The sequence below is a fragment of the Apteryx rowi genome, unplaced genomic scaffold (genome assembly GCF_003343035.1).
Source record: "Apteryx rowi isolate R43461 unplaced genomic scaffold, aptRow1 scaffold_208, whole genome shotgun sequence".
NCBI lineage: Eukaryota > Metazoa > Chordata > Aves > Apterygiformes > Apterygidae > Apteryx > Apteryx rowi.
The window spans coordinates 43,400-70,955 of record NW_020448397.1 but is presented as its reverse complement, the minus strand read 5'-3'; the positions used below and the strand labels follow the sequence as shown (position 1 = coordinate 70,955).

At 39.6% G+C, this 27,556-nt stretch overlaps 2 protein-coding genes and 1 long non-coding RNA gene across 6 annotated transcripts in view; 2 read left to right on the top strand and 1 right to left on the bottom strand.

The window, feature by feature from the left end:
* Positions 1-8,086: 8,086 nt before the first annotated feature.
* Positions 8,087-19,860, bottom strand: LOC112965255. Its single transcript, XR_003253223.1, has 3 exons — positions 19,849-19,860; positions 10,594-10,655; positions 8,087-8,210 (listed from the first exon to the last, which is right to left on the bottom strand). It is a non-coding gene; the product is annotated as an uncharacterized LOC112965255 (long non-coding RNA).
* On the top strand, positions 19,829-23,192 carry CKS2 (CDC28 protein kinase regulatory subunit 2). Its single transcript, XM_026064071.1, has 3 exons — positions 19,829-20,190; positions 21,509-21,636; positions 22,729-23,192. Exons 1-3 carry the CDS (start codon positions 20,132-20,134, stop codon positions 22,779-22,781), a joined length of 240 nt encoding a protein of 79 aa, XP_025919856.1. The 5' UTR covers positions 19,829-20,131; the 3' UTR covers positions 22,782-23,192.
* Positions 23,193-24,961: 1,769 nt separating this feature from the next.
* SECISBP2 (SECIS binding protein 2) overlaps positions 24,962-27,556 on the top strand; it is a 29,990-nt gene continuing 27,395 nt past the window's right edge. For all 4 annotated transcript variants that reach the window (XR_003253220.1, XR_003253221.1, XM_026064063.1 and 1 more), the window contains exons 1-2: positions 24,962-25,006; positions 26,586-26,731. Coding sequence is in view for 2 of the 4 variants with exons in the window: in XM_026064063.1 (XP_025919848.1) it covers positions 24,962-25,006; positions 26,586-26,731 (191 nt within the window). In the remaining 2 variants the exon portion in view is untranslated. The remainder of the gene's footprint in view (positions 25,007-26,585; positions 26,732-27,556) is intronic.

Sequence of the window (27,556 nt, the reverse complement as noted above, 5' to 3'; positions counted from 1 at the left end):
CACATATATACACTTAGATACATTCTCTCCCTCACTTTCTCTCCCTATAATCAATATAAAGACCGAATTTATTTCTAAGGCTCTTTTCCTTTTAACTGACTCCTATGTGTATAGTTTTGGTATAATTTGAACATGTTTTATAAAGAGCAAGTAGCAAAATTAGCAGGCATTCCCTTCTGTAATTCAAATATTTCCTCATCAATATGCAATACTATATGATGGGCAACTGTGAACATACTTTGACTTGTAACTAACATTGTTTTCCCCATTACTTGACCATTATCTCCCGAAAATGCATTTTCATTGCAGAATGCCAATATCAGTCTTTGGAGCTTATTACACCCTCAGTCTTTAAAGATTACCCGTTAAAATTAGCATGAACATTAAATCAATTTTAATTTCATTAAAGACAGTGCTAGTTTTAAAAATATGTCTTATTTAGGCATGCCTAATTTTTCATGTTAATTGGGAGTCATATTACTTGGAAATTAACATCTGATTCCATGACACATTTGAGTCGACTTGATATGGAAATGGGTTCTGGCGTTTGTAGGGTTAATCTGCTGAGTCGTGACTACTTGTAACTGTCAAATTCTCTCCAAGGATAAATAATTAAAGCTTCAGGAAGAATAAGCACACAGGAAGTGGTGGAGATTGGATGTACGTAGGTGTTGAGGGCATTCATTTTTATCCAATCGCTGAATAAAAAGCACATTATTCATGCAATCGTGTTCATTCACTGCTACGTGACCTGCAGCACAATGGAAGACTGCAGCATCCAGGGCTGAACTGAACTGCATTAGAGACAAAGACGACAGAACTTGAACTGTACCAGCACAATATTTCAAACACAAGAACAAAATGCTACACTGTAGGTGTATACATAGCCTGTGGTTAATGTTATAATGAGATGAGTTACAGCTCTTATGACTAATGCTGAAACTGCACATAAAAATATTGTTTCTTACAGAATTTTTTTTTGGGGGTGCAATAAGAATAGCAAATACTAGCCTTAAAGTGAAATGGCTCTTTCATTTTCTATTCAACTTAGATCTCTTATGTGTGCCATTAATGATTATTTCCAGATTTAAAAAAACAAAAACAAAAACACACACACAAAAAGCCTTCACTAATATGCAAAGCAAAACAAATGCAATGCATTGTAGTATTAGCATTTGTGGTACAAAACTGTCGAAACAAACTATTACAATAAAGTGAACACTATCAGGCAGGAAGACCTACATTGTAAAATGTAAAATCTACAGCAAAGCAAAGCAATCTTAGCTCAGAAAAACCTGTTGTGTGCTGCTGAGGATTTTTTAAAGCACAAGAACAACTCCCAGCTCCTAAACAGATTCCTTCGCCTTCATATTCCTATTTATGTCCCATGTTTACTCACTGTGAATTCTATCTCTGGCTTGATATATCATACCTTATAAACTACTCCTTTAAATGTAACTGTTTACTTGCTTGAATATTTGTATACCATATACACAAGGCGTAACTCAACTAATACTGCAGTGAAGAAATCAACCAATAAACATTGAAAAATCAGATACCTATAGTCCCATATTAAGTCCATAGTTATTGGAAAGCAAGGATCTTGCTAAAAGTGTTCATACCTTCTCCCACAACTACCTGCCCACTCCAGCAATTTTAAATACCAAATTAGTTAGATGACTCTTAGCAGCAGATGTTACAGCTACATATCTTACATCCAAGGACAGACTGATGAACATTTTAATTCTCATTTAGAATGAGAAATAATGATCCTATACAAAGCCTTGAAAGCTGAAGAATTCCCTAATAAAAAATTGGGGGGTTTGAAATGTTACCAGAATAAATACTTATTTTATTTTGACATGAAAGATAGAAATCAAACATCTGAAAACATTGTCCAACATGCATTTAAAGCATACAGTAATGAGAGTAATTAATTGGTTTCTTACCACAAATGAAAAAAGAGAGGAAAGCAGAAAGAGAAACAAAGGAGTCTGAAAAACTACAACCCTTGTTATTTATACACCTTTCCTCAGAAGGGTAACTAAATGCCATATCTGCAGAATGGATGCACACGAGTAAAAGAATGAAGGTAAGCATACATCTCCCTTACAGTTTAAGAGGGGGAAAAAAATCAAATATAGGCAGTCAAGGAGAAGAAGGAGATGAAAGGAGAAGGAGGAAGAAAAAAATATCAGATCAGAAACATATCTGAAGAATTATTTAGCAACAAATCTTCCTGCCCCAAGAGACTCCGAAGAAATTTTGAAATACACTAATGGTTGTAATATGACAAGTCTAATTTAGAAATAATTGATAAACTTAAGAATACCAAAGTCTTCAAAGAACAGCAGCTTTTTGCCTTGGACAGGGCAATCATGATTCTTAACATACACTTGAAAATATTATCAAAGACTGTGAAAAAAAAAAGATGCAATATATTCCTACTTAATATTTGCTGCTTACACAAGAATTGTTCCCTGCTAACAAACTGCAGCAAAGTATTAAACAAAGTGTTGGACAATTTCGTAAAGTAAATATGCCGGTGCCACACTTAGCTCTGATGGACTGGAATGGTCTTTTTTAAAAGCACTGCTGTCGGATACAGATTTGAAATCTATGAAAACTTGGACAATGCAGCACTCTTCCTCCATCAGCATAAAAGCTAAGGGGAGAGTTCTGCAAAGAATTTGAAATAGAAAATTGAAAATTGCAAAGTTTCTCCTTTATGCTCCTCATTGGTCTCCCTCTTCACTGAATCCCTAGTACATAGGACAACATGACTTATAAATAATCAAAATAACATAAAATGTTATATGTCCCAATGATGCAGTACTAATGGTTATCAATGTGGTACAATGTTTGACTTACATTCAAAAGGAAATTAATCAACTTAGTAATAAATCATATTATATAATTAAACATTATTAGTTTAGTCTAAGATTATTTATTATTATTATATATATTATTATTATTATATAAATATATTATATTATATAATTATATTATATTATATAATTATTTATTATTTAGTCTAAGATTATACAGCTCCTAGGTAAATTCAAGTTCATGTGACGTTAACAACACTGTGTGACTTTACTCAGGAGAAAATAGTTTTCCTAATGTCAATAAAAAATACAATATTAACTTCCCTCAACTACTTCAAAATTGCAAAATGATGGAAAAGTAACATAAGACTAATTCTCCATTTGTCTTGGCCAGGACATATAATGCTGGTCAAATTCATGATAAGTTCATTTCAGGGTTTAGCCCAAAAGAGGTTAACTGACTTGGGGAAGGGCACAGTAATTGCACGAAGCCAGATGTTTGACTGCTCATTTGTGGAACAAGAGAAATTCTCTCAGTCAGTGGCACAGACAAAYAGAGAAAGAAAAATATTTTCAGTTAAAGAATGTTGGCTAAAATCAGGTAGATTTTCTAATTCATGATCACCATTTGTGGAATTTGTGGAAAATTAATTCCTAGATAGTAAGAGGTTGACCAACACAAATGAATCTTTTCAGAACAACAAATAAAGATGATGAATGAGACTTATTAATATTTGCATGGAAAGTTCACACATATTAATGAGAACTCAATGTGTTTAAAATAGCCACAGAATAGCCATCTCAAGTATAATTTTTGCATCTCAGCACAAATGCAATCTGACCATAACAGCATTACTGTTTCTATCACAACCATATATAGCACTTGTTTCTGACACATTAATATACAGATTGCAGGTGGGAGTTTCCAGATTCAAAGATAGTTTTGCAATTGAGTGCCATGTCCCCTAAGCCCATTTTCATCCCACCTAACTTTAGGCGCTTAATGGAGGCACTTAAGTTTGAAGTCTAGGCATCCTAAACTCTCTCTTCAGTCTGTGGAAAGAGAGGGTCAACTACAGAGGGCTGATCAGATCTTAGGTGAGCTGAATTATATTCAGTGAAAGTCCTACTCAATACGTCATACTGAAACTATCTGCATATTAACAGTTCAAATATTTGAATAGCATTCAGAACAAACAAATCCCATCTAATCATCAAATGACTTGTATGCTTCTCTCCCCTAATTCAATCTTCTCATAAGCTATTTTTGTGCAAAGCACAAAAGCAACTCAGTGGTCTTTTAATCATCGTTCCCTTCTGTATTTAGTACCTTTACAAAGATACCATTCTTTCTTCTTTTTCTTCCCGTTTCCTTCAGTGGCAAATGAGTAATAATATATTTTTTAGGAGACTAGTACAATAGAGATTTTTTTTTTAAAACTGCAGGTAGGTGAGTAGCTTGTCCACAGCTCAGTATACTTCAAAAATTTCCAAAATTCACATACTTTGAATGATGCTCAAGGATCTCCTATTATCATGACCCAAACCTCTGCTCTGTTCCACATATTATTCAGTAGGAGAAAGCCTGGGAAAGTATCATCATTTATTAGTTTTATTCCAAAAATTACTAGGAGGGACTTGAAAAAGCAAAATCTCAGACAAAGAACTTGCTGGTAGTTAAATAATTTTACAAGATGCAGGATGATCTGACAAGTCTTGGAAAATGGTAATAAGGAAAAGTAAGGGCATTTATTGCCTTTTCCATTTCAACTATCTATAGACAATTTAAAAATATGAATACTGGGAGCTAATTAGTCAATGTATAGAATATGATAAATTTTCTGAGCCAATATATAATTGGCTAAATTAAGGCAAAAACACAGAGTAAAAATAGTTCCAAGCACATATAAAAAAAAACTAGTTGAATTGTCACATCTTTAGATATAATTATCTTCTGATTGCTAAGTTACAAGAAATACCTATTTTAAAAAGACATTCCAGAAAAAAGCTTATCTCCTGGGACAAAAAGCATATAGTCATCACAGCTTCAGCTCTACATGATGTTGTAGCTATTCACAAAATTCACCTATAGATCCTTCCTCATTACCTGTTTCTGTATTCTAGGAACATCATGCATAAGAGATGTCAGCTATTTATTCTGTATAGTAAAGAACTTGCCATACATGGTATATACTAGCTTTTATTAAAAACAAACAAACAAACAAAAAAAACCCCACAGAACTTCTCTTTCCTTATTACATATTACCAGAATCTGAGAGACAACTCTGCAATAAGTCTTACAGGAGACTTTTCTACCTATGCAGGGCCCATTGGATTTACTGGGATTTACTGCAGGTGTACGCAGATACTATATTAAAAACATTTCAGGAGAGGCACCATATTTTCTTATATGCACTGTGAGAGGATTAAAATGCTTTTTCGAGCTGAAGCAACATATTAAATTAATAAATTAATAAATAAAAATACAGGTCATTCAAGCATCAGTTGGAATGTTATTTCAGTTCTCCCATTAAATATTTTACTACTTACTTTTCTCCAGGATAGGATTTAAGAACTTCTCTTTCTAGTATACCTAAGACACAGATCAGGAGCAAATACATGCTTCTCTCATTCATAATACTTTTCAGGAGCCAGTTAAATCCAGTGAAGCCAGTTAATTAATAACAATGCACAAATAGTATAAGGTCTTTTCTGTTTGCTTTTGAAGGCTCATKTGAAATTCAGCAAATCAGAATCTCTAGATTCTTATCTTTTCTGTTCGCTTGAACAAAGTTCACTTCTATTTCCTTTTGCCTTCTAAGAGTAACTGTGGTTCTTTTTCCTCTTTCCTCAAGAGCAGTGGGGTGGCTGTTTTCTTCTATAATCTCTTCTCCTGACACTTTTCTGAACTTGTGTGGATCAAGACATTATATCAATTTTCCACAACTCAAACAGGCACTGAAGTTCACTGAAATATTAGAAGTAGAGGAAGAAAAGGGCTTCATCTTGAAAACCAAATTAGGACCCTGCTACTACCTTCTTTCTAATTATCATCATTTTCACTATTCATATTTCTGTGACATATGTCATGGAACATAACTCTGTCTTGACATTGTATGGAAACAGGACAAAAAATGGGAAACCCACAGTCTGAGAAAATCTCATGTAGCTGGTGGCTCCCCATATAGCTAAACTGTCCTGCAAGGACATCTGCGGTGTACAGTAAATAAGAAATGACAAGCAATTTATGCAAACATCTATGCTGCCTCAGATCATGAATCTTCTTTCAACGCTAAGGAACATGGGGGTTGATATGTCATGCACGTAGCAAAAACAGCAGTTAAAACTCCATATGGGGGATAATAGGAACGATCAGGTGACTGGAGCACCTGGAAGAACAGAGCTAAAGCAGCACTTTCCCACTCAGGCAGAGGTGGGGAATTGAACGAGTCAAGGAACTCGAGAACATGTTGCTCCCCTTTTCTGTCCCTGGCAATTATCTGCACTTTGAAAAATATTAAGACAGCTCCTTTCCCATACAATAGGTCTTTAACATGTGGTTCCAGGTATGATTGCACTGGCACACCTGACTAAAGGGAGTTTTACCTCCTTCCCCCGTATTTTGAAGGTCCAAAAACACACATCCTCCGTAATCCCAAACAATAAATGGGCGGAGTTAGACTCAACCACTGAATGATAAAGCACAATCAGACACAGAGAACTTCACAGCTATGTATCCCACTCAGAGTGCAATAAATATGACATAAAATCATCTCAAAACCTTGTGAACATGTTTAACACATGCTAACGACATCCATTTTGGTTAGTTTTGCTTTCCATACCATGAAAAATACTGTAATTTTTTAGAAACTACTGTCAAATTCATGCCTTTAATTACATTCTGCCATTTTAAAGTGACTGTATATGCATTTAGTGCTTCCAAAGGTGTCACCCTGAACACTGAAATCCTCTGTTCATCTACAGAAGAGATGCAGCCCTAACAGCACAATGCGACAGCACCTCAATGGCCAGTAAGACAAATCATCAAGGAAAGTAAGATTCAAGTGATTATTTTTAAAAGTTGAAATATGGGGTACTTTTGCAGTTACATTTATAGTGTTACAAAATACCAGGCTCTTTCTTTTTAATCTGCTTCATGCAGCACAAAAAGTTCTGATGGAGCCAAAATATAGGTTGAAGAACTGCTAATTTTGGGCTGAGCTTCAGACTATTCCCCCGTATCTTTATTTTGATCACCATAAAAGTGAAGCAAACAAAAGGACAAAAATAATTCAGTCCCCTTACTTTTTAACTTCTCTCCTTCCTTGCAGTGCCAGTGGAGAGTAAGTTCAGCACTGGGTACTGGACTGTAAGATCCATATTGCAATTTGTATAATGTTGTCTAAAAATGTTGATCTTGAAAAATAGTTGSAGCAAACACATGCTTACTATGTGACAAGTTGAAAGTGGAGAATGCATAGCATACCGTACTGATAAAGCAGTATGCCTTGAACAAGCATGATGTACTTATAAAAACCCAATCATATGATTGACTATATTAAAAAAGCAAGTCATCTCTTGAATTCTTTAGATACCTTGAAAATATCAAAACGTATTTAAAGCCTCACTACTCCTGGAAGCCTCAAGAAACCAACACCTGGTAAGGTGATCTGAAACACAGTAAAGTAACATATTCGGGCAGTTGTGAGGGACATACACTTTGGAAAATATTTAGGGAAACTATGGATTTGGGGAAGCATCTCCATCAGTCTTCAATGGATGGATGAGAAACCTGTCTAGCTGAGAACAGCCTTTGGAAGGGACTTTTCCCTCTCACACACACACACCCATCTCCAGAAAGGAGCCAACTGCAGAAACACACCAACTCTAAGAAAATCTTAAATCATCACATTCCCCTGATTTCCACATTCAGTCTAATGCATCTATTTTAATTTCACCCTTTGAGAAAGTAAAATATTTATATAAAGTTCCTAAAGGTTCATTTTTTCCAGTCTTTCAAATATTAGGGTGAGAGCTTAAATAAGGGGAAATAGCTTCAAGTAAAGTAAAGGCTGTCATTAGTTGTTGTTTCTAATTTAGATTAATTGACTTTGCTTATGTACAGATCAGATAAATGAGAGCACATGTTTCACTACTAGATGATACATTGTAGGACTGTTTGCTTTAATTTATCATCAATCACATGGAGCATTTTTATAACAAGTTTATTTTAGCATTATTCCATTCCAAATTTCTGCACTCAAACCTTTTTTTCTCCTTGTAGCTCCATCTGCTGATTGGAAAAATATTACAAGGTACCATGGTAACGCCTGCTGCACTGTAACACATATTGAAGAAAGTTTTCAGACTCCTCAGGCATAACTAAGACATACAAAAAAGCACAGTAATGTCAGAAAAACCCTCCAGAGAGATTACTTCAGGAGATTTCATAGATTTGTTATATTATTTTACATTCTAAAAACTATAATACTCAAACAGTAGAAAAACTGTCTTTCCCTAATAAAAGGCAATTTGGTAGTTTACTGATGTAACACATTTTGCTGTTTGAAATAAACTTCAAGCGTTCTCAAAGCGTGAACTGGCAATTTTTATGTCTGAACTTCACTGCTCAGCATCCAGCTACTCATGTCAATGACCAGTGTCATGAAGAGAAAGGAGATACTCATAAGGACCTACTTTGAGGCACAGAGGGTTAATCTCCCTAGGTTTCCTCTCCAGTCAATAAAAAAGACTCTTACAGGGAAATTCAAATTTTCCCTTTGGAGAAGCCTATCTCTGTCAACAAAGAGACTTAGATAACTAGCTACACTAAGATTAGACTGCTCTCATGGCCTTAAAAATCAAACCAGCCCTCATCTTCATCAAGGGCTCCTTGGCAGTGGCATGATTTGGTAGCARATATTAAGTAGGAGGAAACAGAGCATGATCAAGCCAAGGCATTCATCCTGTATGTAACCTTTTATCCCACAGGAAAAAACACACATCTACACCTATACTGGGCTCTTGTTTACTTCTGCCAGCTGGAGATCATGGAGGAAGAACTCCATCTCCTGCTTTTAGGCTGGATGATGAGTCTGAATTTATCCATCTGCTTTCTGTTGCACTCCTCTCCCCCAAATATTATCTCTGTAACAGACCAGTGTACTTTTGATTTTTATAAAGGATAGGGGCTTGTTGTTTTGGATTTGTTTTGTCATTAAAGCATATGTATGAGTGATAGACCTGACAGCAAAAGGTCTTTGAAATCTGTTTCTTTCAAACATGAAATGAAATGCTTTCTATCTATCTGCCATGATCCAAACTCGAAGTATAACACCAACTACAGAAAGCACAAACATTTTTGTAGGCAGTTTTTGTAACACTCACTGACCCAAAACAACTGTGGACCAATCTGGAGTAACCATTAGTTTACCTGGTAACTAAAGCCAGGTGAAAAACACCCCACTTACTCCCAGTCTTGTTTCCAGTATCTCTCAAGACAGATTTTTACGTCTAAAACCCAAAGCGCACTCTCAGAAGAACTTCTGTGAATTTTATGGCTTTTCTAAAGACTGCCATTTCASGTTTACATCCTTGCCTTATTACAGCTGCAAACCAACAGCAGTGACAATATTTACCCACAATTCTTTCTAAAGACAGCTGTAGACTTGATACTAAAATTATAATCTGTTGGAAAGTTACACATACCAGATGCTTGATGTGAATATTTTGTTTTCAGTTAGGGGATCAACCAATGGTCTTAATATACAAATGTGTAAAGCAAGTTAACTCAGCTGAGGAATTGAGGGTAGCTCTGATCTGGTTTGGATGAGTACCACAACTGCGTCTCCCGGACTCTAGTCCGGCAAAGGCCTGGCTGCAAGCCATTCCCACCACCCAATGTAGTTTCCACAGGAAATCAGGTGTGACACATTTTGGTGAGTCCCCTGACCTGTGCAATAAAGGCACTGGGAGCCCAGGACGCACTGTGGCAGGCACAGACAGCGCCACAGTTCAGATTCAGCTAAAAATCTGAATCAAGCTTACAAATTCCCACTCTTCCCCCAGTAAAATGCATGAACTGCAGTGGCAAAATCCTGATAAACATGCCATTCCAGAAAGCATGTAAACAGATGGATTAACATTTTATTTTCCATCTTCATACAGAATCAAGGCTTTTCCAGAGCCTTTACCATTTCATATAAGATTAAAATCAACATGGCTAGCAATAAGTCATGGCTAGCAATAAGTTTGGGGAACATCATAAGAAAAAAAAATTAAGAGACAATTCATAAAGTCTGAGCTAGGAGTAGATGCTTTCTGAGATACAATGCATCATATGCCTGGCACATACCTCTGGCCTGAGGCTGAGGACGGGAAGGATCACACAGTCCTCAGCTCTGTGCAGTACTGCAGGTAGGAAGAGTAGGATCAGCGAATCAGAGAGGACTGGCAGTGTGGCGCCGGCGAAGCAGGTGATTCCAGCATCAGAAAGGGGAAAGTGAATTGGCAGGTGAGGGAAAAGGAATGGGGCGTGCGGGGGATGACACTGAAATCTCCTTAGCTCCCTCTGTAAGTCTGCACCTAATATTGGCAGGGTTTCACTACTCATGTAGTGAAATAAATGAACAAATCATTTGCTGGCTGCTCCCTCCAAGAGAAGCACTGGCCACGCTTACAACTCCAGGGACTATCTGGATTCCAGACACTTCAACTTTCTTGACTTACAAATAAAATTTCAGGGTGTAACTACTCACCCACTTACCAAGAAGGGCTGTTGAAGGGCCTCAGTCTCGTGTCCTGCAGGAGAAAGTTGTAACCTGTTACCTGTATACAAAATTTAAATAACATCATATCACCATTAGATGATAACTGATATACTTCAGCTTCTTTTTCTGCACAGTTGACATGCTGCTTTAAGGGTCAGACTCGGCCTTTGAAGTAATACTGTACCTTGGCCCTTCCTATTATTGCATAGCCCAGAATATACCAAAAAAAAACAAAAAACAAAAAAACATGGCCTGAGCTGGCCCTGGCTCCCRCAGCCAGCCCCCCCGGCACAGTGAGGATGCTCTCAGGGCCCTTATATTGAGCAGAAAATATTGTAAGATGTATATATGAATACTTTCCAAGTCTGCTGTCAGTCCACATTTTGGACTTCTGATGCAAAGATTTTGCTCAGAAATAAAAATTTAAAAAAGCAGATTTTTCATTAAGGCAGCCCCAAGGCCCTATGACTAGATGGCAGCTATAACACAAGATATACTTTCAGGAATCCAGGATTCAAAATGCACAAAACCCCACAATGCTGGTTAATCCTGAAATGCTACCTTTTCAGTTGTTATTTAAGTGTCACTCCAGATCCGCTCATACAGCTGTAAAATTTGACATTTTAAGCATATGTACAGGATCTTGATCAGGTCCAAATGCAAAACATCCAAAAGTTTGGGKTTTTTTTATTTTTACGAATTTATCAGTTGATTTAATTTAAGGAAATACTACCTCTCAAATTCTCTACTACAGTTTGCCTTGCTTCTCACCTTACCCTTTATGAATACAACGGTCCTAACAGCGTGAATCAGTATGTCTCTCTTGCAATCACCATAGGTTACCATGGGAGGAATAAGAAAATGGAGGAGCTGCACTACAAGACTAAGCTGACAGAAGCTTGAAGCTTGGTGTGTTGTAGCATGAGAAAATGTTTACAGAACAGAGGAAACATATACCCACTTTTCAACAATGGAATAAGACACTGTAAAAAAAAAATCTGATAATTATTGTAAGATGGGACATTAACAGGAACATTACTGTTCACCTAAGTCCTAGTCCAAAATCTATTGCAGATGACTGGACTTTCCACTGATTTCAGTGAACCTTCAATCCAGTCCATAAGGATGGTTATCTCTAACAGTTCAGAAGGGAGAATCACATTTTAGCAATCTGCAAGCTGGCAAAACAGGACCTGACTCAGTATCCATGACAACCCTGCTGATGTGCTACTAAAAACAAGACAAAGGCATTAAGTTTTAACACCTCTAAGGCCAGCTGAATCAGTTTGCCTGTGTTTCTATCCTATGAATTTGCTAAACTTTTTTTTTTAAAGATAAGTCTGTAAATATATGTATGCAATGATGTAAGATTCAAGTATGATCAAGTCAGACATCCATCAGGGATATCCTTACAATAACTGAAAAGGTGTGTTTCTTTATGTTCTTGTAACTGAGAGGGTTTAAGGCTATGTGGCAAGGTCTGTGAAGAGAGGCAATGCCTTTCATTAGATAAAAGGACATAGTTGGAAAAAGCGGACAAGGTTTCATGTTCTGAGTGTCTTTCCAATACACAAAAGAGGAGTCATCTTAAGTTATTTTCTGTACTCAGATTTGCAACATAGTGCTACAAACTGCAAGAGTGATGGAAATGGAATGCAAAGATGAGTTTGGTGAAAGTGGTTAGCCTGAGAGCCAGGAAGGGAGCATTCCTGGAAGATGTATTTCAAGGTAGAATCTTCTTCCAGTCTATGTTACAACTGTTGAATTATTTTTTATATAGATACTTCATGGTAATCTGTAACAAGAGTTTAACTGGTGGATATTTTTCTTGAGATGTTTTATCTTAAAAGCTACCGCCCAGAATGAGTGACAGAAACAAAACGATTCAAAATGAATGACTAAAAAGCTGGTTGTTAGGAAGGTGTGAGTGAAACACTATGAGACTGCAAATATGTATACTTGAATGTGAACAAAAAAGAGTTTTACCTGCCAAGACAAATTCAAAGTTCTGCATATCTCCTACAACAGATGACTGTTCTAGTGTCTAAAATAAGGATGGGAGTCACCAGGAACATTGAGAGTTGAGACACATAAGCAGGGATTAAAAAAAAAAAGAAGAGAGAGAGACAATTAGCTTGCAATATGTAAGATTCAAAATCATGGGAAATAATTCAAACAGATATTCTGTGCAAGGGAAATACTTGGAAATATGCAGAACTGAAAATGACCACAGGAGAACAGTAAATCAAAAGAGTTTCTCTGAAATAAGGCAACAAGACTCAGAAGTCTGGGATACTACATATTCACAGAAACAGAAAGAATGATCTCACCCTGCATATTTCTGGTGAAATGACCCCAGGAACAGTATATTTTGTTCTGGACATCCTTAACCCACAGAAGAGTGGTAAATACTGCTGTGAAATCAAGCAAGAAAAAAATACTGAACATAAACAGTTTAGCTGCATTTATTAAATCAGGGACATGATGATAATCTAAATATCCAAATATGATTACAAAAACAAGGACAAAGGAAAAGCTCGAGCTGATACATATCAGGAAAATAAAAAATAAGATTAGAATTTGTAAATACAACTGATTGTTCCCAAAGCTTTCAAAAACTGAGTTCTGTTTAATTGCAACAAAAGAAAGACTGGGTTCAAAATGCTGCATGTGTTGTATTTGACTGCAGCTCTACAAATTGGTCCAAACAGGCCACAACCCTGGGCCTGACTCACCACTGAGGCCACAGTCTTCGGTGCCACCCTCAGAACAGAGGGAGGAGGTGTGAGAGGTGTGGGTGGCTCCTCAAAATGGGGAAACCCTGCTGCCTGACAGGATGCTTTTTAGATCTTTTATAGTTAAGGGGTGGGAAATCTGGTCCTTTATGTTTATTCTATGACATTTGGATCCTCCTACCTTCCAAATTTTTGGAAGCGTACCCACACCGTGACACAGGTATTAATCACAAGAGTGTTATTCTTTGAGCTGAAAATATACATGCTCTCTGCCTGTAAATGAAAAAAATCTGTTATCCTCCAGTCTTCAAATGTTCAATGCATCAATTAACATTATCTTAGCCAAAAAATAAGAGTATTGGTTTTCAAAGAGCATCTTGTTATTTAACTTGAAATCAGTGAGCCCTCCAGTGGCTATTTTAAACCCTACATTGTTACAGTAACTGTTAGAAAAACTATTTGTACATATATGGTTCATTCAGATTCTATTCCGTTTGAACTGAATTCAGTCATCTTCTGCTACTCTATTAACAACATTTTGTGGCAACCTATTAAAAGACATTATAATACTTGCAAACCTGATATATTTTCAGCTCAGGTACCATTTGCTTCCTCTCCTGTGTATGTGCAATATTTATATATGATTAATTTTAAACATGCAAATAATTTTTCAAAAATTAATGAAGAAATATTTACATAAGCAAAAACAAGCCTATGTTTTAGGTTCCTCCAAGTTCAAAGTCTTAGCCTATAATCGTTTAGGATATAAAACTTATCTCTGGAAGCTATAGACATAAATTATTCACAGCTTCTTCCAATACAAAAAACAGGATGGGGCAGATTTAACACAAACAAAAGAAGATGCTTGTTCTCACAGAGGAACTTGTTCAACCATGGAACTCCTTGCAACAAGATACTGGGAATTCTAGAAGTTTAAATAGGCCTAAAAATGACTGGAAAAATTAATGAAGCAAAAATCCATCCAGGCTGTTAAATGCAAAGAAATCCCTGATCAGTAATCACTAGAGCCTAGAAGTAATCTGAGAAGGCATCATCATATACTTGCCGGATTCTTATACTCTTCTCTAGGGCATCCATTATAGAAAGCTGCTGACATATGTTTGGCTAAAAGGACCTTTTCTCAGATCTAGCACTGCCATTTCTATTTTTAAAGCTGGTATTCAAACCATTTAACCACTGCATCAAAAATTTCCCATAACTGAAAAACTCTGAAAGATTCCACTGCAGATTTTTTCTACTGGTCCACTTTGAGATGCTGTCATGTAACACAGCCTACAGGAAAAATCTGAGCAGGATTGTGTCTCATTTGACAGCATCTTCTTGTGCTTGATTCTCCAGTCATTATACCTTATCATCCTGAATTTGTTATATGAGCTCTAGTTGCTATGGAAATCATCATCTCCTAAATTCAGCATTATTGATTTTGTTTAAGACAGGAATACTTCAGTTTGGCTCCTTCTAAGATTTGAGCTGTGCTCTTCAGATAAGGTTCTGATCACTTCTTTCACAGGAAAATCCACAGAAAGAGAGTTAAAGAGAATTAAATCTCAATGAAATGACAAAGATGGACACCAGCCACCAAGCCTTGCAAGGATCTGAACGGATCTCAGGATCTCATACTTGGATGTTCTGTATTGTTGGCTCCTTATCCCTATCCTGTAGATTGGGCTCCTATACTGAGCATTTTATTCAGGTATGCCTTCAAAATGCAGTCCTTGAACCAGCTCAGGTACTGGAAGGAGTATCCATCACAGTAGCTCCATCTAGGTTAATTTGTGCTATTTCTCAAATCAATGTATCCCTTCTCAGATGGAAATCCCCAGTAATTCAGCTAGACTATTTTCAGTAGTTAAACTAGTTTATTTAGAGACAACTAAACCATCAAAACATGGCGCTGTTCCTTTAGTCTCGCCAAGTCTTAGTTCTCATTTGTGAACTGAAAAACAAGACAAAAACTAATAATGTTTCCTTCAATTAATGGAGGAGAGGTTAATTAGCACACAAACAACTCAATGCTTATGAAAATTATTTCAAAATAAATTAGGCAATAAATCCAAATTTAAGCATCTACATTGAGATAACCTGATTTTGAAGATCAAGTCTGCAAAACCAAATGCTGTTAATTATATACATATGAGTAGCCTGGTTTAAGTCTGTAGGATCAGCGCTTTTAGGATTAGTGGAGGTTTTGAAGTGCTAGGCAAATACCATATAAAACTAGTACATAAAATAACAGTCAAATAGAAAGTTAGCTTATTGAATATCAGAACTAACAGAGATTGATTTTCTACTGACTCATGGTTTGTGGAAAATTGACTTTCATGTCTTAGCAGGCATCCATTCCAAATGCTGAAGGATAYTTATCACTGAGGCATTCATAAGAGCCTTTTCTCATGTGGATTCTTTGCTGTCTAGTAAGCTGTGAGTTTAACTGTAACAACTTCCCTCATCAGACTGCTTCTGCTCTATCAAGCCACCTGTTATCATGAAACCTGCAATATTTTATTTATCAACATTTCCGTCAAGTTTTACTTAAACCAGCCAATAGGTTCAAAAGCTAATTGAGGATCAAAACTAACAGAAAGCACAATTGCTTAAACCTTGTTTCCATAGGAAACAGATTAAAAATATAACAGCACTGATCACAGTTCATCAGTATATGTTATGAATGTGATTCACACTCAAATTCTGCACAAATTATTGTGTATATGATTGTGACTCATTAAGACAGTACAAAAGGTTCCTTGACTGTGATCTTGCTGTTCTACTCAAGAAAACACATTCAGGTATCCTACATTACTGTTTTATGAGGACATATTTGAAAATAGAACTGCAGCAAATGTACATCTAACTTAAATTTCCTAAATATTCTGTAGAATTGAACAGAAAAAGCTGCAGAGAAATATAATCAGAAATTGTTATGCAGACCACTGATGAAAAATTTTGCATCTTCCCCTTCTGTTGAAATCCCCTCCAAATATTTTTATCCACCATGACTTAGATCCTGAATTCTGTCTGTGCAATAGTAAGGTGTACATGGGCCCATCATCATGACAGATTTTGATTTAACATAGCCCTCACAACTCTTTGGATAGCCTTGGGCACAGAGTATTACACAGAGGATTTAAATCTCCTCCTGTCTGGATACATGAAATCAGCCAAAAAAACCCTATGTTCACAGCCCATTTGTAGTACTGAAAAGGCTCTACGCTGATTACAGTCACATTATTCTCACGCAGAACTAAGATTATTGCTCTTAGACAAAATTATACACTCCTGAATAACAGCTACAGAATAGAGAGAGAAGCTCTCTTCATGTTTCTGCCATTTTTGTACTTTATCTTCTGTTTCAGCAGCAAGAGCTAATYGGACAGGACGTGGAGGGGGAGTGTGCTTTCCAGTTGAATAGCTCATGTGTTTCCCCTAACACATCTATGCTCCTTAGGCCATGAGGAAATCTTTTAAGCTTTGTTCTATGGCATACTGTCAGCCAACAACAGGAAACATGCATGTCTGCACACTTTTGAGAAGTGGTCTCCAATCTCAAGTCAAAGTTCTTCAACATGTGCTTCACTTCAACGCACTGAGGCATGAGTGAATAGTAAGAGCTGGTTAACTAATCAGCAGCTTTTCTCTTTGATAAATGTAGACATTCGTGGTTCATTCACTTCTGACCCGGCTCCTCAGTAGTGAAACTTCAGATTCAGGATCTGATTCCAGCACTTAATAAACCTAACTCTAGAAACTAACAATAAAGTTATTCTTCTTTGAATATTAAAATTCAGTGCTACAATTCAAATGAAAGGATCTTTTGAGAGTACTGAAGAAAGAAAATTACTTCATGTGAACATACAGCTATTGCCCTACAGCTCTATAWGTTACAGCCAGGCAAAAGTTAAAATGGAAAGGCCTAACTGAAACAATCACAGAAAAGTAGGTCTAAAAGAGATCACTGATCACAGGCAGGATCAGTTGTACCTAAAACATTTCTGCTGGATGTTTTTTCTAAATTGTTGCTTTAAGAAGTTCTTGCTTAGATAGTTAAATTGGTCTTAGATACTGACAGGAAACATTCCCTAACGTCTAATCAAAACTTGCCTTACTAAAGTTTAAGCATTTTTGTTCTCTCCACATTGGTTATGGAACACTATTTCCTTCTTGGCAGCTCTTCATTTAGTGATGACTGTCAGATCCTTTGCGTATACCGAATATTCTGAAGAAAATGTTGTTGAAAGCCTTATACAACAAGCTTATTACTTTATTTTAGTAATCTTACAAGATATATCCCTATGTTAAGGTTTTCATTTCAGGAAAAAGGTATCAGCAGTGGAACTTACAAAATTACYGTTACTGTTGCAATATTTATTGCCTCTGAATATTTACAAGTCTTGCCAGGGAAATGAAGTGATGATAAATGAGGGAACAAGAATGTCATTCTGGTACTAACTGGCGATCTCCTAACCCTGGATTAGTAAAAACAGTATGTTAGTTTTGTTAGTTCTGCAAGCTGCCAAATACATACAGTTAACCTGAGGAACAAGGATTTTCAAAATAATTTGAGGAAACTCAAAGAAAATTGAATGCCTATCTACCTAAGAATTCTTCAAATACTCTTTAAATGAAGGATTGGTATAATTATGAGTATTTGCTATGGAAGAAGAAGTTGCTTTAAAGGAACTCCAGGTTTTCACTTCTGAGTGCACTCAAAGGATGCTTATACATAAGCTGTCATAAAGGTCCATTCTGATCTCTCTGCTGTTCAACATGCATGAGATTGGCACATAGATAAAATATCTTCAGTCCCACAAAATCTCTTTGTTGCAGTGGGTTTATCTTTTTTCCATTGTTACATTCTTAATAGAAAAGTATTCTGAGTATTACCTTCCTTAAGTATTAGAAAAAGAATAGCTGTGCAGCCTGAAACTAAGCTAAAAAAACATATTTTACTTCAAAGAATGCAGGCATGTTAGAAAACTTACAGGTAGTCTGTACTTGCATGTACTTACATGATTATATTAGAATTGATACTCCTATTGAGGATCTTTGCTAACAACAGGAATTTTGACAATCCCAAAGATTCAGTCCAGTGAAGAGAAAAATATTACCAGTGGGTTATGAGAAGCACTAGCACATACCACTACCATTCATAATCATTACTCAAGGCCATGTTATCTGTTAGAGATGAGCAAACACTTTTTAATGGTTATGAGACTGTTTAAGCTTTAGCATTTAACTTCACATTCAGGCTGCAGTAACAGTAACAAGGCCACTTTCAGTGAGCTGCTGCTAAAAAGAATAGTGTGTCAGTATTAGACTCTCACATGGCTACAGATCGGACTTTTTTTTTCCACCAGAATAGTTTTCAGCCATATCTATTACATGATCAGAAGGGCTATGCGAGTGTGCTAGCACTATGGAAGCAGAAAATTAAACTAGTCTTCTTTTACTTTAGAAGTACAACAAGGAGARGAGAGGAACACACTGTAGATGGAGAATGCAAAAGGTGAGGAAGAAAGGAATACTGAGCTCACCCTTCCTGGTGACATACACATTAGACAGGCTTACCTAATCCTTGGGGGCCATTACACCCAAGAAATACCACTGGAATTTAGAAAAGTGCAGAATTCAATATTTATCTACTGAAAAATTTTCATGTTAAAATTAACATTCACAGCCTAGAAACTGAAATATCTGTACTCAAATTTTKAGAAGTTGCTACTTGATTTTACTACAGAAATATTAACTATGCTATTTTTCTGGTACTCAGAATGCTAGTCCCACTATTCAGAATGCTTCTACGTGGGAATCCGCTTCCACGGAAGCCGCATGGCTCTGAACATCCCTGCTCCCTTATACATATTTTCTGCTGCACTCTAAGCCTGTTAACACAGTCCTGAGGCCAACACAAAAGCAGTAAAAGGAACAAAATGACAGTCCCTTCATAGTCTCTGTATTACAAGAAAAATTTCCTAGAAATCCAACCATTTGCTCTACAGGCTGCATAGCAGTATTGCAGCAGCCACAGCCTAATGTCAAGGGCATAGATCTGTTTGCATAGGAATAGCCAGGGCTCACTATACCAAGAGTTCATAAACCCAGCTAGGCCCCAGCGGATGTAACAGAGAGATACGAAGGCAGAGTGTACATTTAATGGAAACCTGAAGCTTTATTAGCAGATCGGAGCAGGCTTCCTCCCCACCGCCTGCCATGAGCAACCCCCACAAGGCCGGCCCTGCAGAGCGGAGCACTACAGCTGCTTATGCTGCCAGGAGGGCCCGGGGCGGCCGCAGCAGCCATACCAACGCATCGCCACACGACAGAGGAGCAGCAGCTCCAGCCACTAACGGCCCCGATGCTCTCGCGCACACACCGCCGAGTGGGCTCTAGAAACTGCTGGAACCGCCCGGCCCCCGGCCGCAGCTGGCCAATCACGGCGCCGCCGGTGCTCACGCGGGGCGCCGCTGCCTTGGAAACGCCGCAGAGCCCAGAACTCACGTTCGGACCGACGTGCGCGCGCCTCCGCCCCGCTTCCAACCGTCACCCTCTTACGCAATCCTGCACTGTCGCTTCCGGGGATTGGTGGAAAGGCGAGAGCCCGAGTCAGACGGCCGTCTCCGCCGGCGCGGCCGCGCGGCACGCCATTGGCTGGCCCAGCCCGCCAATGAGCATGGAGCTGCTAGATTCAAATCGAGTGGGGCGCGGCAGCGGGCGGTTAGTCTTCAGCRGCCGTCCGTGAGGGGAGTGTGCTGTGCTGTTACTACCGCCACCGCCTCGCGCCATGGCCCACAAGCAGATCTACTATTCCGACAAGTACTTCGACGAGCAGTACGAGTACCGGTACGAGACCGGGGCGAGGGGCGTGTGCTCCCTGCCGGCTCTTGCTGGGGGCGGCTCGGGCAGGCGCCTCTCCCGCGGTCARGGGGGAAGGCCCCGGTGGTCGCGGTCGGGAGTGCGGCCCCAGAGAGCGGCTCCGCTCCGCCGCCTACGCGGTGGCCTCCAGCTGGCGGGAGGGGCAGCGCCTCGCCTCCTCAGCACGGGCCCTCGCGGAGCTTTCGGCCGCTGGCGTGAGGCGGGGGGATGGGGCGCTGGTCTGGGGCGCTTCCGGAGTGGCCTCCGGTGAGCGGGCAGCGCCGACCCCGGTCAGGGGGCCCCGAAAGGGGGGAGGGGGGTGGGGGCGAAGCCCGCTGGGCCCCCGCGGCGGTGGCGGGGGGGCGCTCAGCCCCTAGTGACGAGACTGGGGTGGCAGCCCCGGCTGCCCCGCTCCTCTGGTGGCGCGATCGCTACCCGCACGGCCCGGCGGCGGCGCCTCCCCCCGCGGGTGCCTCCGAGGCTGCCGCGGTCCTGCCGCCTCGCTCTATATGCCCCGGCGAAGTGAAGTTGGGTATTCAAACCCAGGCGTTCAGGAGTCTACAGAACTGGGGGTAACGTCTTGTACTGCCTCAGTAACTGATGCTGTTAAAGTTTAATCCCTCAAGCTTACCTGAAATTGCTACTACAAAGCAGCTTTTTGCTCATCTCTGTATGTAGAAATATAAGTGCCAGTTAATTAGTTGACTTTTACTATTAAAGTCGCTTAGTCTCAAAAGCTAGACTGAATACTTGTCTTTGCTTTCTATTAAGTAATAAAAGTACTTGCAAATGTGAGAAGCAGGCTTTGTGCTTCTCCTCAGTTGGCAGATCAGGCTTTAAGTGCCGTTAACATTCTGTGCTTCCCAACTACCACCACCTTAATATCTGAGAGGAAAAATATATATTTGTGATTGCAAAATACTAATAGGAGTGATCTTATATGAACTTTGCACTTTAGAGTGATTGATATTTTAAATCCAATTAGTCTAATGGGTGGTATGACAGCCACCTGCCAGGGGTATGTATACCTCTATACAAGTAGAGTGATTATAACATGCTGGGGAATGACTCATTTCAGGAAGTAGGAAGATGTAATGTTTTGTAGGCAGAGTGAACTTCAAACTGTCTTTTGGAACTGATGCATGGTAATCTAATTAGTAGTACCAATCAACACCTGAGGCTAGAGAAGATGTTGGCATAACTGACCTTGCTTACTATCTTTCAATATAGATATGTACAAGTTTTAGTGTTGACCAAGACAGGCATTGAGTTATGTAATGTGAGATTAATTATTGAACTTCTACAGACATGTGATGCTGCCAAGAGAACTTTCAAAACAAGTACCAAGAACCCATCTAATGTCTGAAGAGGAATGGAGGCGACTTGGTGTTCAGCAAAGTCTTGGCTGGGTTCATTATATGATCCATGAACCAGGTAAGCACAGATGAAAAAAGGAGTCTAAACCATCAACTGTCTGGTGCCCAGAACTGAAGGTTCAAGTGTATAATTGCTTTTGCTCTAGAATCCAATTGGAAGTTCCTACTAGATGTTTAGACTCCTCTTTATCTGCTTGCTACTCTAGCTGCTTGGGAAAGCAGGCAATGTAGCAGCCTTTAATATCTCAGTGATGGCCCCAAACTTTATACAGCAGTGTATTTTTATATCATGAAACAGTACATTTTCATACTCTCAAAACCCTAGCAGATGCCCTCCTGGACAAGGTCCTTTGTGAGCGTTCAGGAGAGTCTACAGCATAGTTTGAGCTCTAGCTACACTGCCTGCTAAAAGCTACACTAAAGCCACAGTCTTTCAATTAATGGGGTATGAAGCTCTAAAACTTGACTATATATATATAGTCATGTATAGTGTACTAAAAACAGCCATTCAGGATAACATTGGTAAGACTGACCAAAGGGTAACTTAATTGGTAATGGATGAATTGCAACCAGTCCTGTGGAGTTCCAAACTTCCAAAGATCCAGAAGAAACAATTAGCCTAATCCTCCAGTGTTTGCCTCATCTGGACAACTTTGATATTTTGAAAGTATTGCCTGGGGCTTTTTTGGAGGAGCTGACAAGTCAGGTCAACAGTTATGTTTATACAGGCAGCTTACATTAAAGTGGCTCTTGTTGATGCTTGACAGTCAGTATGTATGTGACCAGGACAATATCACTAGCTGGTTAGAGTAAACTAGTGATAAAGCTCATGAAATAGCCTAGTGTACAGAGACAGAACTAGTACCAAGTCTGCTGTATTTTTCTGTACTTCCTTCCTGTAAATATCTCAAATTTAGAGGACTGCCAAATTCCAGTRTAAAACTTTTGAAAGCATCTGTTTAGTTGTTTAAGGTTACTGCAAAGTGGTTCTTGAAATTGTTCTGCATGGGGAGCTGAGGTCTTAATTTTTTAGTCTATTTAATATCTGACAGTAAGCTTCAGTTATTGTTTGAGCTCTCTTGAACAGAAGAAGACCCTGTAATCAGGATTTAAGGACAGACTAATGCTTTGTTCAATTTTATTTCCACAGAGCCACACATTCTTCTTTTCAGAAGACCTCTTCCAAAGGATGAGCAAAAATGAACTACCTTCTAGAAATCTCCTAAATCTTCTTCTGGAACTTTATGTATATGAGTGTATATATGTTGGTAGTATTCAGTGAATACTTGAAAATGTACAAAACATACATCCATACCTGTGCATGAGCTGTATTATTCACAGCAACAAAGCTCAGTCAAATGCAATTCCAAGTAGGCTGCTATGGTGTTCAAAGATTAATGAAATTTTTCTTTACTGTTAATGTAAGTGCCTATTTGACTTTTCATTGAATTTTTGTTTATTAAAGTTTATGTTGCATGTTCTGACTAGATGATCACTTGTTACATGTGTTCAAAAACTTTCATACTGAGCTTTTCTGCTAAACAGTGTAGCATGTTCAAATCCAATGGCTCACTTGTTCAGTAGTAGGCATAAAGAAATAAACTCTATTTTTAATGCTCTATAAATACCTAAATGTCTAAAGTTTTAATTCACCAGACAAAATGACTATCTTGTGTGCTAGAAGGGGGGTATTCACTTGAGAGAACTTGGGAGTTGGCAAAGCTACTTTGTTTCTCTACAAGAACTGTTTTGCCCTACTGTCTTATAGTTTCTGACCCTTACCTGAACCTGTCTTAAATCAAGTGGGTCCTACAACTGCTTCTAGCCAATTTAAAAATGAAACTGGTGGTGGTAATACTCAAGGTATTCAATTAAGCAGGTGACATGCTGTTAAATTGAGGTAATACTCAGACTAGTCTATGACATCCTAAAATTATAGGACTGTAAAGGTAATGATGATTATGATAACTATTTATCCTGCAGTTACTTAAACTATCTCTGTGGTATAAACTTGTAAGATGCTAATTATACTAAACTTTATTAAGCTTTTTGCTCCTTCTTGGTTACTTTGCTTGTACAAAACTATCTTCCTGTCTCAAACTTTAATTAGTCTGGGGTTTTAGCCTATACTTCCAGTCTTTCACTTTTTTTCTGGGAAGCTAAGCTGGTACTCTGTCTTGCTATGTAGACAGTAGTCCTTAAAAGCATCGTCAAAGTAAAGTGAGTGCTTTTCCTCTAATAAAAGCAGCTGCTGGTAGCAGGACAGTACAAACCCAACTTTAAGTATAAAGGTTCTAGGTCAACCCAGTAAAATTTGGATTAGTCCTTACTTAGAAACCTGTGTGCCAGCACAGGTGAGCTGGTGTATGGACTAAAGCTAACAAGTTCAGAGGTGACCAGTTGCTTCAAATGGGTCCCAGTGGCATACTGAAGCTCTCTAGTAGTGGCCCAACAATCAACTTTTTTGAATGGGTGCTTCAGTAGAACTTTGTTCAGTATTGGTGCGACTGTAGTGAGAATTGCAAGGTAGCATTAGATCTGTAAGGTTAGGAAGGCCAAAAGAAACAGGAACATCTTCATGTCACTTAAATGATGTGGTACATGATCTTCCTGCATAATGTCAGCATGCAGTGAAGGTGATGTTACAGTGCCAGAAGGAGGTAAGTGACCTTATGGCCCTATATATAACTACTATGGCTGGAAGCTGTAGAGATCAGAGCTGTGTGGCCAAGATCTTAATATCCCATTGTGGATCCTTCATCCTAACAAAGTATGATTCCTCAGTGTCCTTCCTATTGCTATGAACATGCTTGGTCATAGATGCTTATGTCAAATTTGATGAGGCAAGTCATCCTCATGGTCTTGACTCTAGAATTGCTAGAGCTGCCTACTGTCCTGGTGGTGGCTCTTGGTGCTGCACTGCAAGGCTCTAGTCTTGCCCCTAAGGTGGCGTTTCAGGCAGCCTAACCAGAACCACCAGCAGAAACCGTCATCTTGAGCCTGGCTTTTCCTCAGGCCCTGGCGTCAGGCTCTTGGGTGTTGACTGCAGCTGCCCCTCTACTGTCGCTGGTCTTCAAAAGCCTTGGCGCCCCTCTGTTACCCCTCAGCAGAGGGATCAAGCAGGGCCGCGCACCTGCTCCGGGCTACCAAGGGGATGTTCTGCTGAACTGCCTTACCGGCTCTCGCCGTGCTCACCACGGCGGGGCCGCCCGGCCCGGCCCCCCCCGCCTGCCCCGGCTCGTTTGCCGCTGTCCCGCCCCCCCCCGCGCCCCGCCGGCCGTTGCTGATTGGCGGCGACGTCATCGGGCGGCGCCGGCGCCGGCTCGGAAGCGGGTGCGGAGCGCGGCGCGGCACGGGGGCCGGGGCCGCGGCCCGTCCTCGCCATGTCCGCGGAGCGGCGGCCGGGCGCGGGCGGCGGCGGCGGCGAGGTAAGGGCGGCGGCGACCCCCGCTCCGCTCCGCTCCGCTCCCTCCCCCCGCCCCGRCCTCTTACGTAACCGGCGCGGCCCCCACGGGGGCCCCCGCGCTGGGGCAGGGCCGGGGCCGGCCTGCTCGCCCCCCGGAGGAGGCGCGGGGCTGCGGCCGCAGCGGGAGGTGCGAGTGCGCGACCCGCCGCGGGGAGGCCCGCGCTCCCCCGCCCTGCGCCCGGGGGGGTCGCTGCGGAGGGGGGGAGTCTTGCTAGAAAGGCCAGACCCGGGAGAGCAGAGGGTGCGTGAGCTGATGCCCAAAACCACGTCGCGTTTGGGGAGCGCGGAGTGCGCCGGCAGGGCGCGCAGGCGCCGCTGTCCCTTGAAAGACACAGCCACAAATCCCAAGTAATCAACGTGACGTTGCGTTGCACATGGGTTTCCTAGTCGGGCTGAGGTGGCCTTAAAGTAAGCCGCTAGCCTTAAATCACGGCTGCTTCCTGTAGCACGTTACTTGCTTAGTGAACATGGGGTTCCTGATACCTTACCTGCTCGTTCGGTATTGCCTCCCAAGTTTATATATATGTGTGTATATACATAAATATATATATATACACATATATATTTATGTATCAGTACAGTATTTGTCAATGTTAAAATGGATGTTCTGCATAGATTGGCTCTGCCTGATCACTGCAAGCTCTTTGGGTTCTGAATTTATCTGTTGTTTACTTAAGAAACCTCTTTAAATGTTTACGACGGATGTGAGTGTTGAGCCACCAGAGGGTGCGCTGAGTCTAGTTTATCTGCTCAAGCATTGAAATTACTGTTCCTTTATTTTAAAAGGCTTAATGTGTTATTGTAGGTGTTGAAATGGGCTTTGGCAAGAAGTAAAAAGATCCCAATTATCCTGTAGTGCGTTAGTTACCCCAAAATATATAACCGACTATAAAAATGACTTGTTGCATGTATTACAGTGAGTAAAACTATACAACACTGTCATGGCAATAAATACATTTTGAGTCTCATTTTGATGTCCCTTCATATAAGAGTATTTGGTTTAAGTCGATGGTAATTCAGAACAAATGGAAAATCAGTATGAATAGATTTGTGATGTGTCAAAAATGTTAGAAGGCTGCCTAATTTAATATTCATTTCACATGAACTCCCTTAAAAATACTAATATACACAAAGCCATTGTTGTTAAATACTTCCAGAGTTGGATCTTGCAGTAATGGTAGTTACGTGTTAGGAGTTTTAGTTTATATTGTTATAATATAAAATAATGATTCTTATTTTGGAGTTTATTGCCTCTTGTGTCAAGCAGGCCTCTGTCATTTTTGTAATGGGGCTCTGTTAGTATTTCGTATTAAAGGTGGGCACATTAAAGAAAATAGTTTTCCAGAGCAGTCACATTTCTCTTAGAATTCCTTCTCCCTTTCCCTCCGTTTCCTTTCTGTGAACTTTATAGTTTTGCATGTTTTATTAGAAGAGCGCAAACTAACTCTTTCCTAGGATGGTTAAGCTCACCAGGATGCATATTTTTCACTTATAACATTAATCTCAAAATGCATGTAGCCAAAAAACGTTTTGTTTCTCAGGGCATCAAGTTATCAGCAGAGGTCAAACCGTTTGTTCCCAAACATGCGGCGGTAACTGTGGCATGGTCAGAACCCTCAGCAGCATGTGTCTTTCCTAGGTACTTAACTACATGCTACCCATTTGTTCAGGAACCAGCTCTGGATAAGTATGTATATTTTCTGGATCTTATTTCTTGGGGTGTTTTTACCTTTCCAGTTTCTGACATTGAATACCAAGCTGAAGCTGTGACACGTTAATATTCTAATTGTAGAAATGCTTGTTCATTGTCTGCAGGATTTCAGTTTTGCATTTCTGTTCTTCGGGCATATGTCTGGTACCTAGCCTCTTGCTCATGAGGGCGTGTATCATTACTGAGCATTAAAGAGAATAAGGGAAAGTGGTGTTGGTCTGTAGCGATTGATCTGGATATTTTATATTTGGGAAGGAGTTAAACCCACTCCTTGGGTGACAAGAACAGTTGTTACAACAAGACTGAGATAAATACAGTTGTGTAAAAGGAAGAGGAAGATCCTCCAAGAAGGTTMTTCTTACTTTAAAACATTTAAATAATGGATGGGATTTTTCCTGGATCTTCTTCCCCTCTCATTCCCTCATACCCCCCTGCAAAGGCAATTTCATTAAGAATGTTATGGGTTTCTAAATTTTTTTTTCTTATGAGGCCTAGAAACAGGTCTTCCATGTAGCTTTATAAATGTATTGTTAACCCTGCGGCAATCTAGAAATAAAGTCTGCATATCAGGATAGGAAATAACTAAGTTTTGTAAGAACCTTGTCAGGTTCCATAATTCTGCAGAATGCTAAACAATTAATTTTGCAATTAATGCAAAATTATTGCAGTGTCCTAAGAAATTCAGTTAGAGCCTTAGAGAACACATTCATTGTAAGCTTTCTTAGTACCACAACCATTTTATACTACAGGGAATCTCAGTATTTTCAATCCATTTTGGTTTTTAATTTAAATTTAACAGTG